This window comes from Rutilus rutilus (assembly GCF_951802725.1).
Source record: "Rutilus rutilus genome assembly, chromosome: 8".
Classification (NCBI taxonomy): Eukaryota; Metazoa; Chordata; class Actinopteri; order Cypriniformes; family Leuciscidae; genus Rutilus; species Rutilus rutilus.
The window spans coordinates 20,781,555-20,798,092 of NC_140222.1; the positions used below are offsets into that span (position 1 = coordinate 20,781,555).

General features: G+C 39.6%; 1 protein-coding gene across 4 annotated transcripts in view; it reads left to right on the forward strand.

The window, feature by feature from the left end:
* LOC311295995 (SLAM family member 5-like) overlaps window positions 1–4,741 on the forward strand; it is a 33,624-nt gene extending 28,883 nt beyond the window's left edge. For all 4 annotated transcript variants that reach the window (XM_084417615.1, XM_084417617.1, XM_084417616.1 and 1 more), the window contains 12 exons: window positions 140–444; window positions 539–784; window positions 877–948; window positions 1,032–1,090; window positions 1,176–1,313; window positions 1,864–1,998; window positions 2,073–2,156; window positions 2,237–2,325; window positions 2,410–2,512; window positions 2,595–2,717; window positions 2,932–3,150; window positions 3,247–4,741. Coding sequence is in view for 3 of the 4 variants with exons in the window: in XM_084417617.1 (XP_084273743.1) it covers window positions 921–948; window positions 1,032–1,090; window positions 1,176–1,313; window positions 1,864–1,998; window positions 2,073–2,156; window positions 2,237–2,325; window positions 2,410–2,422 (546 nt within the window). In the remaining variant the exon portion in view is untranslated. The remainder of the gene's footprint in view (window positions 1–139; window positions 445–538; window positions 785–876; window positions 949–1,031; window positions 1,091–1,175; window positions 1,314–1,863; window positions 1,999–2,072; window positions 2,157–2,236; window positions 2,326–2,409; window positions 2,513–2,594; window positions 2,718–2,931; window positions 3,151–3,246) is intronic.
* Window positions 4,742–16,538: the final 11,797 nt, after the last annotated feature.

The window sequence follows — 16,538 nt, forward strand, 5'->3', positions numbered from 1 at the left end:
TAAATAATTAACTCATTGGTACGTTATGTAGAGGCCACGACATATTATATTGAGGCCACAAGATCATATTCTATTAAATACTTAATGGTGTTAAGTCGTGTCCTCAAAATCCTACAAACACCTAACATTTTTTTTTTAGATGCCCAATGTCCACAGTGTCAGCGTAATGATACTATTAAAACAGTGGCTCCAGTGTTGCACCCTATCAAGGTCACTAAAGCCTGGAATGTAATAGGAATGGATTTGATGGGACCATTTCCAACCAGTCCTCAGGGGAACATTTATGTCCTCACAATGACTGACCTCTTCACCAAATGGGTTTTCGCCAAATCCCTGAAGTGTAGGACCGCAGTTGAGGTGGCTACAGGGGTCTTACAAGCATTTAATGCATATGGACTGGTTGAAAGAATAATCACAGACCAGGGGAGGGAGTTTGTGAACCAGGTTATTATTATTTAGTTAAGAAGATTTTATTATAAAATGTTTTGGTTATATGTTATAAGAATCTACCATGTCTTTGATACCTTTTTGATAACAGCTAAGAAAAGAAAAAATGTGAAATCATTTCACATCCACGAAGGAGAGGAGGTACTCAAAGCAAACAAAAGAAAAGAGGGACGCAAAGGTGGACGTTTAGAGGGGAACTGGACAGGCCCTTTTGTGGTCGAAGACATTACCGGAAAAGGGGTTGCTACACTTGCAGACAAATCAGGCAACATTCTCCGCCAGAAAACCAATGTGTCCCAACTCAAACCATTCCTGCGGCGTGACATTAACCTGAATGGTGAGAAAGGCAGTACATTACAGTAGATGGGCCACTTTTTGAAGTAAATGTTTATGGCAAATTTAAAATATTACATATACAACCTTTTTCAGTGAATATTCATGATGACCATGATTCTTACTGCCTGAAGACAGACATGGCAGGAGGTGATGCATCACGCACAGGTATGCTTCATTTGATTTGCTTTTAAAAAAGTCGAATAAGTAACTTTGACAAAGATTTGTGACTGATCCAAAAGTGTTTACAGAAATTGAAAAAAAAAATCAGTTTTCAGTGGATCGCTTTCACATCTTGGAGCTAGAAGAGGTAAGATGTCAAATAAATGGAAGTCTGTTATCTAATATATAATATTATATATGTAAGACAATTACAAAGCATTTTTTTTTTCTAGGAAATGTATACGAGAATTTTGAGTGAGGAAACCGACAGAAAGCGGCCACTCATTCAGTTTCCGAGATGCCAGGCCACAGTTGAAGATTTCGAGACACTGTGTCCACAGAAGAAAAGTTTCCCATGGCTGAATGACGACGTTAGAATTTTTTTATAACATTTTTGAGACATATTGGTAATAGCTCTAATTAGTCCCGGTTTCCAGAAAACGTCCAAACAAAAAGGTGCAAAAAAGGGCCAAATTTCATCCCAAAATTTCGCTGTATGCAAGTCTCTATTTGCCCCAATGGAATAAATGCTTTGTGGGATCTCCATATCTCAGCTCTGGAAGGCTCTAGAGCCTCCAATCATGCATTCATGTCTATGTCTCAGCACCCTCTAACAGAATCCAAGATTTCAAGAATATCCAAGAAACTTTATTTTTCGACCCAAAATATCTGTAAAATATACCTTATAGTTTTTTTGGGTTGAAAAATAAAGTTTCTCGGATATTCTCGAAACCGTGGATTCTGTTAGAGGGTAATGAGACATAGACATGAATGTATGATTGGAGAAATTTTGGGACTCAGGCAAGACCTCCATATGCGTCCAATGGCAGCTTATTTGTATGGGCGTTTGTACACGAACCTCCTATTTGTACTTCTTATATTATTCAACAACATTTCATTGAAATCTACTATTTCTTTTAGATTCTTGACACAAGGATTGCACAGCTCTGTAAAGCACATGGTGGAACTGCTTTACAGGTGCACACGTTCGTGCTCTGGTGGCGATCCTTCACTATCAAGAAACATGTGGATGACAGTCACATGTCTTGTCTGAAGGTAAATGAAAATCTATTAAATAAATTTCAAGGGCAGGGGACACATTTACTTCCTTACTTAAAAATATTTTAAAGGACCTTGATGAGAATGACACAGTCCTTATTCCAAGAATTGTTGGTGGACAGAGCCCCGAAAAGGGAAACCACTTCATTTTGTGGGTATGTGTGTTTTTTAAAAAATACATTTTTACTCAACAGTTGTTACTTTGGTTAAAGCGGTTTCTGTTTATGTTGTAAAGGTCTTGGATGGTTTGCTGAATCGTATTCGAGTTTACGACCCCACTGGCAACTACAAGTCAATTTCTGCGATGGACCTGACTATACTATGGTATTATGTGCTTTATAAATGTCAAAATTGTTATCTTTATTTACCAATGTACATTTATTAATTATTTTTTCTTTTGCACAAAAGCAATGCCTTCTGAAATACTTGGGACTTGGGAAAATGGACTGTTGAGTACCCAGAACAGTGGAGGCTGGCTGACTCTAACAACTGTGGGGTTTTGGTTTGTACAGTAAGTTAAATAAATGCTTTTATTTATTTATTTTATTTTATTTTTATCTACATTACTTTAACAACTGTGTTTATTGCATTAGATGGCAGAAATGGAGGTGAGGGACAAATGGACCTCTATGAAAAACGAGGTGATACAGGGAGACGATCTGTGGCATCTGAGAAGATATCACGCATCATCAATGGCAGCATATGACGTATAAAAGGTATGTGTAAAATGTGTGTCCTCATTCATACAAATCAACTTAAAAGTTTAATAAATCAAGTAGATCGATGATTTTGAAAATATAGGACAGTCGAGGAGGTGGAAAAAAAAGGAATTTGTTCTCTTGTCAGTGATACTGAAATTCAGGTACATATAAGACTTTACAAAATTTAAAATGGCTAGATATTGTTTGCTATGCTAAATATTTTTTTCAGGAGTTGTTTCAAGGAATTGTGAAAGGCTCACTGAAACCCACGTGGAACAAATGGTGGCAAATGAAGACTGGGATAATGGCAAAACCTAAGAGCTTTCATCCAGCCTTGTCAGCACATGTTGAGGAACTTCTAGGACACATCGACAACATTGTGTTTGAGCAAAAGAAGGACAAAAAGCTTGAACATATCGACCTTGTAATGTGTGAACTGATTCCTGAGGTAAGCATTGATGAGAAACTGATGGCTGATTTTTATATGTTTTGGTGAACTAACTCATTAAGTAATTTTTTTTTTTTTTTATCTTTTGTTGTACAGATCAGCCTTATAATACTGAGACGAACGGAAGGTTTCAGTCACTTTTGGGCTGATTTATCTTATCTTGTGGAGTGTGTCATTAAAATAGCCTTTTAATGTCACAACATCCCAGGTTCAACGGGCTAGCTGCGTCTGCTGCTGCGTTGCACCTTTGGGCTTGCATATCAAAGCAAAAACAGTGAGTGGTGTTTCACAGCACTAAAGACTGCAAGTGTTCAGTTGCACGTGACGTGTTGTTTGTGTGTTTTTGCAGAGTTCCCGTCTATTGCGATCTCAAAATTTCCGGCCAGTTGATAATTCCTAAAATATCAAAATCGACTGCTGGCGGTAGATCCTTCTCCTATTTAGCACCAAAACTCTGGAACAGTCTTCCTACCATTGTCCGGGAAGCAGACACACTCAGTCAGTTCAAAGCTAGACTAATAACACATCTCTTTGACCTAGCATTCACATAACACATTATAGACTTCTATAATTCCATATTAGGCTGCATAGATTAGGCCAGCCGGAACCGGGAACACTTCCCATAAATCCTGATGTTCTCGTTCCATCATAAGAAGAATGGCGTCTACGTTAATATTAGTCTCTCTGCTTATACCGAGGTTTACCGCAGTCCGCCGGATCCAGGCCGTATCCAGATCAGATGAAGGACCTACGCCTGGACGCGACGACAACGCAGTGCTGAATTGTCAACCAGTCTCTCCGTTTCTGAAGTGAGGTGGACTCCGGCCGTATCCAGACTAGATGGTGGACCTGCACGTGGACCCAACCATGACGCATCCCTGAAGTGCCGACCTCATCGACACAACCAATCTGACCTCTGACCTGTAATGTTGCCTGGATCATAATCATACACTGTTCGCTGGTTGGCCAGAGGAGAACTGAGCGACTGAGCCTGGGTTCTCCCAAGGTTTTTTTCTCCATTCTGTCACTGATGGAGTTTTGGTTCCTTGCCACTGTTGCCTTGGCTTTGGCTTGCTTATTTGGGGACATTTAATATTCAACAATATTATTGATCTGTCTAATTTGGGTGGACAATGATGCAATTTTCTTCTAGAAACAAACTTTGTTGTATTATTTTCATTTTATCAATGTGAAGCTGCTTTGATACAATCTGTATTGTAAAAAGCGCTATATAAATAAAGGTGACTTGCCTAGACAACATGAATTTACTTCAAACTAAAGATTTGACTTTTCATACAGCAAAATACACTGCATCTATTTGTCTCATTAGCTCTCAAAAAACTTTAACCTTACAGTTCATTAAATATTTTAACACAGCTAACTCAACATTAATGGTTTTTAAATCTTCACAATCTATAGCCAGAGGACTATCACAAAAGTGTTTAGGAAAGTAAAGACATACTAGAGTATGTTTGTTTAAAGCTGCTTTGTATTGTTGTGTATTTTAAAAAGCTCTATAAATGTCCTAAAACGATGTGCATTTTGCTTGTAGTTTTGTGTTAATAAAAATGTAATATATTACATCTCATAATTCAGTTTCAGAATTCATTATGTATTGTATTGTGTAATTTAATACAATTTTTATATAAGTTTTGATTCTCTAATTTAATTACATTAAATGTTATTGTGTTGTATGATGTTCTGTATTAAGAATTATTATGACATAAATCATATGCATTAGTACACAAATTACATGCTTGTAATAAAAAAAACATATTATGCCCTATTTCTTTAAAACAAATAATTTCGTCACAAAACATACTTTAACATGTTGTTTCTTTAAAATAAAGATTATTATATGAATTAAGGTGTTTGATTAATTACATTAAGATTGTGATTCCATAATTACATTATAGTGTTCTTTAGTCAAGGCTAGACAACCAATTAATATTTATGCCCACAAAACATAGCTAGCATTCAGTAATTTATTTAAATGTAATAGCAAAAATAGTAATATACACAAATAAATATTATTTTATGGCTCTTTTAATAAATAAAAGTGTACTTGTAACATATTGCGCTGATTATTGAGGATAAAAAATAATTACATAATTATAATTGCATTACGAATGGCTGTGAATACGGTAAGGCAGTATCAGTGCAGTTTAAGCTCATAGCACGATCATCGGATAACGTTAGCTGTATGCTATGCTATTATCTAAGCTAACTAAAAAACACACGAACAACGAGAAATGTTTAATTTCACAATCTATAGCTTCGGTTAAATACTAGTATATGAAACGTATCATTTAAAATACATTAAATACATTAATGACTCGTTAAAACGTAGTACAAACGTCTTCTATAATAAAATAATTTTGTATGATTTATAACCAGGCACTAAAGCGATTACCCATAAAACGTGCTTTGAACCAATCGGATTGCTTGGGTCCTCAGGGTTACCGAATACTCAGAGAATGTCTAATAGGAAGAGAATTGGCACTCTCTGCTTACTTCCGGGTTCTGGATTGGTTGCAGTAACACGTCTCTGTCCATGCGGGGGCGCTCGCGAGCGAGTGCAGAATGAATGGAGGTCTATGGCGACAAACCCTCAAAATCCACTTTTCTCAGGATATAATTTTTTGTCTAGTAATTTGAATGTTGTATTCGAAAGGAGATGCAAAGAAATTACACAATGCTGGGTGTTAGATTTTTTAGAGCCACTTATTTGGTTTAAAAAGTCTTTTAAAATGTCAATGACGTCAGAATGCTGACGTCATTAGCAGAATGCTAGCATGTTATGGGCAACAACAACTCAACCTGTAAGAAATCGAAAAGAAATAAGTACTCGTTCATTCAACTTTCGACCTATAACCTATGTTGAACTTGCAAAGCCTACAATAAAATCTGAGATTTCTCAACGGCAATCGGGTGAAAGAGACACATTTAGCCGTATAGCCCCATTGACTCCCATTCAGTCTGCACTCGCTCGCGATCACCCCCAGTGGAATTCTAATGGAACTGCAACCAAAATCAATACAATGGGGGTGAATAGGGAGTGCCAAGGCTCTCCGTAGACGGGCTCTGGAATACTTCAGAGTGACCGTATAATTCACCACACCGGAAGTGACTCCGCCTTAAGACATCTAGGCTGAGTCCCAATTCGCCTACTTATACTACGACCTAAAAGTATGTACTTTTTTTGTGAGGAAAAAGTACATACTTTTGAGTGTGTAGCAAAAGAGTATGCACGTTCTGGGATATACTTCGATGACGTCATGCAACGTGAACGAGAACGTGGTTGCTTAGTTACGCACACCATGACTGTTAACAAAACATTTTACATTTCATTCATTCTTATATGTCATATATAAATGTATTTACTATTCCCATCTTTTTTTCCAAAATACATTTACAATGTGTCCTACCAAATTGAGGAGTGAAGCAGGCTGTCGTCGTAGATCAACCAAACTCAGGTCGTTTGTGAGGCGGCTGGTTCTGACGTTCATGTGCAATGTGTGTAACGAAAGCTAAAATATTTAAAGTTTATAGTATAACTATTGTTTAACGTATTTTATACTTATGTATAATACTCAAAAATACCCCGATGAAAATGAACCATGCTTTTACTATAGTAAAAGTGTAGTAACCACATGTTTCTTTGGTTGGATTGATAAAGTTAACATTTGTACAGCCATAGTATTACTACAAATAAGTCAGTGTGGTCAAACTATGGTTAGTGTAGTAAAAGGTGTTTATTTTCATAAGGGTTTATAGTAAGGTAACTTATAAATCTAAGACAGAAACATCAGAAACATTTTAAATACATTAAAAAAAGACACTTGCATAACACTGTACTTTTTATTTCATCGGACCCTACAAGATAAACACGGTACTTTTTGGCTCAACATAACCCCATTAATATTACGAGACAATAAAATATAACTTTAATAAGGGTTAAACATTTGAATTCTTACACTTAAAAACTGAGGGCGAATCTCCGCGGCTGCATCCGGCTGCCATGTTTACATCACCACAAAGCTCCTCGCGCCCGCACGCAATGGGTTGTGGGCAATATTAGCCGTTAGAGTGTGCATTGATCTGCACTTCGAATTCTAACCGGAAATAGTAGACCATCCGGGTATCTTTGGAATACTCTTTTCAACATACTACGATTTGGGACGTACTAATTCTAGTTTCGCATACTATTTAGGACGGATAGTATGCGAATTGGGACTCAGCACTAGCCTTTATATGATATCTATGGTTAAAAGCGCCGCCATTATTTACAACGGAGGTCTATGGGAGTGTCGCAACTCTTTCTCTCTATGGCTCTGGTCCTAGCTATTCTTTTCTCCAACTCTTCAGCATCCATCTCGCCGACTGCAAGCAGATCGCGCGCGCGGTTATGACGTTTTTTTTTTTTTCAAAGTGAAAGTAGGTATAGAGACAGACTCCTGAGAGGGCGTGGCCGCGTGGGCACAAATAAACTGATGTGGATTTTAACCCCTTAACGCCTACTGTCGCGAATTTGCAACAAACCCCTTCCATTCAGACTGCAGGCGAGATAGCGTGTGTTTTCCCCCAATGCCTGTTTGTGCACATTAGATACATACCTAGGAACATTTTGCACGCACTGGTTTATCGTAGGAGCGGTCGGAGTGGGAACTACATCCGGTTCACCGAAGCTAATATTTTGTTTTGCAAAATCCGCATATCAAGTGCGCAAATGTGGAGAAATTTCCCAAAATGAGTTAAGTTGTGCTAAGATAAAAATATGTACCAGCTTATTGATTGCTTCTATAGCTATGTTATTCATATAGACTTCATGTGACGAATATTTTTTACATACTTTGTAGATTTCTGTTTGTAGCAAATTTGCGACATTGGGCCATAACGGCTGGATTGGGCTAATGGCTACATATTATAATAATGCCAAAAATTTTTTTTATTTTTTTTTCACAAAAAATAGCATGTTAGGATATAACACTATAAGAATATATAATGTATGCACTGGAGAAACAAGGAAAGAGTTAAACAGAGTGTAACATGGAATGTATAAAAACTACTGTCAATGTTAGGGAGTAGGAGAGTGTTTTGTTTCTTGCTGTTGTCAAGATTCATTAATTTGTCAAAGTTTATAAGTATAAAGTTTATAAGTTCTAACAACTTTGTGCCATGAATAAAATCTACATTCCTGAGATGGGAAAATGTGTTTTATTAATTTTTCCATTTTGTAAAAAAATACCCTAAATGCCCACTGTCGCAAATTTGCAACATACCAAAATTACCCTAAATGCCTGTTGTCGCAAATTTGCAACATACCAAAATTTCTATTTATTTGTTGTGCAAAAGTGAAATTGATAATCTCAACATTATTTACCATCTACCTAAAGTCAAAAACACACAGAATTTTTTTTTTTTATATACAGCTTTATAAATTCAGGCGTTAAGGGGTTAAATTATTTTATCAACTTGAAATACAGGCATATTTTTGTAAGTGTGTTCCTAAAAATATGCATATTTTTACGTTTGCACGTGATTGTTTTAAACCCGTGTCCGACCCGACCCGCACCCGTATCCGACACAGTTGGATATTTCTTACCCGTTTGAGCAAAATTTGCGGGTCACCCGTCGGGTACCCGCGGGTACCCGAACCCGTGCAGGTCTCTAGCATAGGCTATGCGATCACTATAAACGCTCCTGTCGAGAGAGAGAGAGAGAGGGAGGGTGTGTGCATGTAGCGTAAACTCTAACTGGAACTGTATTAATATATTCATATCAGCTGATTATTTTTCAAAGTGGAGCGCCAGATCGTTGTTTTTTTTTTGCACTCAGTTTTTCCGCGTCATGTTTGCCTGTATGACGAGGAGTGTTTATTGAGAAGTTCAGAAAAATGATTCACAGCGCATCTTTCTTCTGTCTGTGTTTATTGCTATCGAATGGTAGGCTACGTTATCATTTGAAATAACACACACAAAAAAAAAAAAACAGTGCGAGTTAAAGCTGCCATGTTTCTTATTGTTTATTTGTTAAGGGGCAATTCTTATCAGCAGGCTATTAGTTTAAAGTCCTTTTTTCATGGTGTTAAATATTTGGTGCAATCTTTTTGTCCTAGTTGATCTTCCTCATAAATAGTAGGCCTATATTTGATCTTGATCAGGTTTTTTTTTTTTTTTTAAGCTGTGTTTAGTGATTCAGATGAAGTGAAGTCAGTGTCAGTGACTGAGGGAGATTATGTCACTCTAAACACTGATGTTAAAGTACAGAGAGATGATCAGATACTGTGGATGTTTGGACCTCAAGACACTCGAATAGCCTGAAATCATTAAAAAGGACCAATTAAACTTTGTATCTGTCAGTAATGATGGAAGATTCAGAGACAAACTCCAGATGGACAATCAAACTGGATCTCTGACCATCAGAAACATCAGATCTGAACACACTGGACTTTATAAACTAGGCTACAGATCATCAGAAGCAGAGGAACTTACAAGAGATTCAGTGTTACTGTTGGTGAGTAAATTATTCTCATGATGATTGACTGTGATGACACTCAAAAATAAAACTTCTCCTGATTAATCTGGATGTTCATAAGTATATAACTGACAAAAGTGTTACCAAAACCCATTATCTACACTTGGTTTATACATACATTGTTGTGCTTTTGCGCTTCCTCAAGAAAATACCAGTGCTTATACAAGGAATCAAATAGTGTTAAAGTTTTGGGGACAATATTAGACAAGCTGCAAACCCAGATTTAGAGAAAATAGAGATTAATATTAAAATAAAGTTTAGTTTCAACTGTCATGATGAAGTAATTGCAGAAAGTTATGAAGAAATTCCTTGCAAACACTATGTTGACATTTATTGGCCTGCATGTTTGAAAATCTTACTTACAATGTCTTAAGATCATTGATTGTTCCTTAAAAAACTTTTTACTTTTTACATTATATTTTTCCAGCTCGTCTGCCCTTTCCTGTCATCACCAGTAACTCTTCGAACTGTTCAACATCATCATCATCAGTGTCCAGATGTTCACTGGTGTGTTCAGTGTTGAATGTGAGTGATGTGACTCTCTCCTGGTACAAAGGAATCAGTGTATTGTCCAGCATCAGTGTGTCTGATCTCAGCATCAGTCTCTCTCTACCTCTGGAGATTCAGTGTCTGGATGATTCATACAGCTGTGTCGTGTCTTATTCATTCACCAACAAGACTCAACATCTCAATAACACTGATCGCTGTCAGCCATGTCCAGGTATCACAATATATCTTATCCTCTAAATGTGTTATTAATCAAAATTGTGTGTTTTATAGCTTTTATTTAATGTCCATGAGCTTTTTGGTCATCTATATGCTAAAATATAGATATAAATATAGAAAATATTTTCTCTTAAATATTGACAGTTCATTGTTAGCAGATGTTATCATATACAAATGTTTGTCTAATAAAGAGCTCTGTTGAATGTTCCTCCACCTACATCTTAAATAACTTCTTCCAGCCGAACATAGTGTGACATTTGTAATAAACTGAAGTCTGTTGGCTTTTTAAAAAAATGACATGTCTTCGATTTGTCCCACCCAAACATCCTGTTTCAAGGAAATACATTAACAGTGAAACCAACTGTGTTCATCAAATCATTTTTAATAGTTGTAAATATAAGTTATGAGTATATAGTTACTTTATAAACTAAAGACCAGATATATTTGGACTCTTTATCATATAGATGTCAAAGTTGAAACCTAACATGTTAAATCACATTTCCATAACTATAATGGTTTATTTAAGTTTCAACTATATTCAGATTACACTAATGACTGTTTTCTCTGTTCATTACAGCACTGGCCCGGCTTTCAAGTTTCATGATGGTAATAGCTGTTACTCTAGCGCTGCTGGTGGTCATTGCTGTAGTTGGAGGTTCGATGTGCCACAGAAGATGTAAACAACCAGGAAAAAAAGGCAAGTAATGACATGCAAATATATATGTATATATATATAATTTTTTAATTACCATTTCAAGTTAATTAAATGTATTTCAGTTTATTAAATGTCTGATTTAAGGCAATAAGGCAAACATTACCTTATCCATTCAATGAAATTAAATGAGACTTTCTGGGTGAAAATAAAGTGTTCAAAAGACATGCTGCAATTTTTGTAAAAACCGATTTATAAGTAGTCAATTGTAAATGCAATTAAAACTGTACATTCATGTTTCATTTACAAGTTAAATTGTTGATTTTTAAAACTGCATGTGAAAACAGATGGTTCACTTTCTTTAAGTAATTCAAACTTCAAACTGTAAACATGTTCCACTAGATGGCAGTACAACCCATTCTGATGTCAAAAGAAATATTGCTTTATTGACTCATAACTGTTAATCAGAACAGGATGAGTGTGTGATACTGATGTTAAATACACAAACTCTCCTCACACTGATCCAGACGTGTTTGTGTTTGTAGATCTGACAACCACAGAGTCTGAATACACACAGATAATCTACTGTCTTCAGACGGGAGATCTGCCACAGGTCAGTAAACACTTGATCATTTATTGTGGGAGTCTTTAGCTGCGTCCCAATTCAGAGGCTGCATTCAAACGCCGATTGTCCCAATTCGAAGGCTCCTCCAAATGCATCCTTCGTTTTCCGTGAAATGAAAGGATACAAAAGATGGATCCTTCGCAGCCTTATACCCCAGAATTCACTGCGCGCTGGTGACGACAGGATTTCTTTGAGAGAAATTGCAGAATTACCTTTAAACGCAAGAACTGGGTCAAACTTACTCAAATATCTAATGATATATAAAGATAAAAAAAAAAACTTTAAAACGGTTCAAATGTTGACGAGATGCTATTATATGTAGTTTATACTCTGTTATAAACAGAAATGGACCATGTTGAACATATTTAGACAGTTTCTGAACCCTGTTTTGTTTTAAGAGCGGTGAATATAACTTTAAAAAAGTCCAGTACAAACTGGCCTTCGAAGGATGCAGCCTTTTGAATTGGGACGCAGTTATCGTCAGAGTCGGCTACTTTTATACAGTGTTTCGCCCGCATTCGCGGAAGAATGAACGTAGAACCGTGAACGAAACTGCTCATCATTGGACTCATGGATATTTTGTTTAAGCACTTCTAAATTCTACTCTCGGTTACAGCCATTTCAACAGCGTTTTAGTTATAGATCAGACTACTGATTCATTTGTCATAATGAACGTTTCTTTTCGTCTTTAACAGAAACCATTGCTGGATTTGGGCAGAACAGAGACAGCTGTGAACTATCAACACATACAGTGAAGATTATTATTGTGTATCAAAATATATTGTGTTACTGGAAAAGGTTTGCACAAATCGAGGCTCATCAGACTCAGGCAACATATACCCAATCTTCTATTGTCTAATGCTGGTGTGTCTGTGTGAATTGTAGCCTCAGTTTCTGTTCTCAGCTGACAGGAGTGATGCCGGTGTGTGTCTTCTGCTGCTGCTAGCTCTTCTGCTTCAAGGTTCAAGTGTTATGTGATGCTCTTCTGCGAGTGCTTATTTGAGTTACTGTAATCTTTTTATCAGCTTAATCCATTCTGGCCGTTCTCCTGACCTGTGACCTCCGGCATCAGCAAGACATTGTCATCCACAGAACTGCCACTCACTGGACATTTCCTCTTTTTCTGCCCATCTCTGTAAACCCTAGAGATGGTTGTGATTCCTCTAGTGTGATGTTGGAATCGCTAGGGTAGCGGGTTTATTGCTTAAATTTATTGCCAATGCATACAAGTTCTTGTGTGTTGAAGAATTCATTGAAGCTAGCAGTGTAGCACAGTCCTTCAACAGCGATGTTGATGTGTCGGCCTTTAAAGAACCTTAACCCAAAGATCTGTCTGTTGGAGCTTTGAACAACAGATACAGCATTGTTAGGACCTCCCACTGGAAATCCTGCAATACACAAGGTAATTCCTGAGTATTGCCGGAAATTCCTGAGTATTGCTGTTCCATTGTTTGGTTCACACCCATCATGTTTCTATTTTGTCTTGATGCTTTTGCATTGAATCAATTGTGCAGAAGGCCTCTTTTATTAAATGTAGAATGAACAAGAGCTTCTTTGTGCCTTTACTAGCAGCTCGGAGTCAGAATGATACCTGTGGTCAGAAGTCAGAACTATTTAAGTCAGTGTTAGGTATCAAGTGTCCTAGAACATAAAAGTCCCAGTTGAATGATTGCATTTTCTGGTTCTTTATGTTTGTAAAAAGGTGTGAACTCAGGTCAAAGAAGACTTAGCTGTTGTGTCTTAGCTGTGAAGGAAATGGTGGCCTACCAGAACCCAAAGTGTCATAAGAAAAAACCCTCTAGATGTTAACTGATAAGAACAAGGCTGTTACGTTTTTTTGGTGGTCTGGGGTCGTACATCGGCACTGTTTTGAATAGCATGCTACCATTCTACTCTATTCATGCAGTGGTCACTCACACTTTGTTGGCGAAAGAGCACGTTTGGTCAAGTGTCGTTCAGCAGTGTCTGTCCCTCACCCTCATCCCCGTTTGCATATCATAAAGGTTCTTTAACAATAGAGTATTGAAAACACAACAAATAATCCAATATAATATTAGGCAACTTTTATGTGTGCATGCTTCAAATGTGTTTAAAACCCTTTAGAAATTATTCAACTCAGCAATAGGATAGTTTAAGATGCAAAATAAACAGATGATCAGAATAATGGATACAACTACATAACCCTGCATTGCTACATAACATCTGCAGTTCTCTTACGAGAGTTCTCTCGTACTGTGTTTTATCAAAACGCTACGGGAAAAGTCTCTTTTCACGAAACACTGAAGCAAAAAATTATCCTTTAATTTTCATATATGTAAAACGCGTTGCGGCAGCAGCAGTCAGCTATGGCGAGACGGCTTGCTCGCTCATTGGCTGCTCTGCGGCAACTGCTTAAGCCTATCGAGCGAGGCCTGAGATGACGTCAGGCCAATGAGGGCGCTTCGCGCCCTCCTCGCCACTTCCCGCCGAAACGGGCGTGGCTTACCTCTATAAAAGGAGCTCGAGAAGGCTGATTCACTTGATTTTAATCTCTTCAGCGAAGCGCACGCATCGCTGGATCACGGAAGCAAGCGTCGTTCGAAGCAAGCACTTCAGCGGGACGAGCCCTCGAAGCCGCTGGCCAACGCCGCCTTCTACAGCCGTACCTGCTGCGCTTTCCGACGCCTATATCCTTTATTGCTATTGCTCTGTTTTCTGTGTGTGTGTGTGTTCGCTGCAACACTCACCCCTAAAAGAGCTGCGTCTTTTTCAAGACGCCTTCTCATGCAGCGCTCGCGCTCGCTCCGAGCCAATTGCCTACGGTGACTCTGAGGACTCGCCAGGCATCCTTTCCGAGGCTGCCCTTCCTGGAAGCGGACGGCGGGATTAGTTTTTCTTTACGTTACAAGAAAAGCTACCCTGCCTCTGCACGCGTCATTCACCGGCGAAGGAGAAAAGAGTGTTCTTAGTCCCACCGTTGGTCGGTCTGAACTCTTTTCTCTCACATTTCTCAGTTCCCTGTTCGGCGACTGGAAATATTATTGCAGAAAGTGAGTCTGTTACACGCTTGCCTGCCAGCAAACGCCGAAGAATACATGTTGATACAAAGCCTGTATCCCCCTGTGGCTCAGTGGTGGAAATACAGTGTCTCCACGCGGGAGACCGGGGTCCGGATCCCGGTCTAGCGGCATATATATTTATGCCGCCAATGCTTTGCTCTGTAAGTCCCCTGAAGGCGACTGCAGAGATGCATTTTGCAGCCAGCGAGCGCGTAGTACCCGCTTGCCTGCAACCGAACACCGTTTCTACGGTTCCCGCGCGTCACTGGCGAAAGAGAATGGAGTGTTTTCAGCCCCGCTGAATCTGGGCGATTTCCACTCTTCTCACATTCTGCCATTTTGCAGGCGTTCTGAAAATGCAAATCACTCTGTCTGTTCCCCGAGAGGCAACTGCAGACGTGTTTTTTGCTGCCCACGAGTACGTGGTACAGGCCTGCAAGCAAACGCCAGTGTGGATAATACTCGCGCTGACTTTGTCTATGTATCTTCACTGTGGTCCAGTGGTAGATTCTTAGACTTGCGCGCGGGCGATCGGAGGTTCGAACCCCAGGCCGGCCGGCAGAAAATATTTATGCCGCTGAATGCAAACCACTCTGTTTGTTCCCCGAGAGGCAACTGCAGACGTGTTTTTTGCTGGCCACGAGCACGTGGTACATGCCGTCTATGTATCTTCACTGTGGTCCAGTGGTAGATTCTTAGACTTGCACGCGGGCGATCGGAGGTTCGAACCCCAGGCCGGCCGGCAGAAAATATATATGCCGCCGAATGCAAATCACTCTGTTTGTTCCCCGAGAGGCAACTGCAGACGTGTTTTTTGCTGCCCACAAGCACGTGGTACATGCCTGACAAGCAAACGCCAGTGCGGATAATACTCGCGCTGACTTTGTCAATGTATCTTCACTGTGGTCCAGTGGTAGATTCTTAGACTTGCGCGCGGGGGATCGGAGGTTCGAACCCCAGGCCGGCCGGCAGAAAATATTTATGCCGCCGAATGCAAATCACTCTGTTTGTTCCCCAAGAGGCAACTGCAGACGTGTTTTTTTGCTGCCCACGAGCACGGCCGATGATGCTATATGTGTAGAGAAGATGCCCACTGCTAGTGCCCATCCCTACACACTAGCACAGCCCTTCACACAGGGCCCGCACTCATATATTCGACTCGGGTCGATCACGCACGCAACATAGTGAACGTGCCCACTGCCTAGTGCCCACAAACACTATGTTCTGCATGCCTTGTGGTTTCTGTAAAGACGAAACCTGTGTGCATTCACTACTGCACTCATTGCAGTAACTGTGCCCGCTCTCCCGCGCCCACACTTACTCACGGTATTTCTGGTGTCCCGGCCACGGCCGATGGTGCTATAAATGTAGTGTCGATGCCCACTTCTCAGTGCCCATCCCTACACACAAGCACAGCCCTGCACTTATGGCTCGCGCAAATAAAATCGACTCAGGTCGATTGCGCTCCCCACATAGTAAAAGTGCCCACTACTCAGTGCCCACGAACACTATGTCTATCAGATCACAGGCTCTCTGTAAAAACGAGACCTGTCAGCGCGCGCGCTGCTTACACAAGCAGCGCGCCCCAAGCAGTAAATGTGCCCGCTCACAGCCCACATCTACTCGCACACATGAGTCCCACGGGACTTGCGCAGCCCCCCCTCACTCAGCCAAACACTGTTGTAAGGTCGAGGGCGAGCGCTCCGCCCGCTGTATTAAGCGCGCCCCCCGCCTCAAATGCCGCAGGCATAACGCCTATGTTTGTGAGCCCCATAGCACCTCTGTCGCACGGCTTCTCGCTACAGTTTTG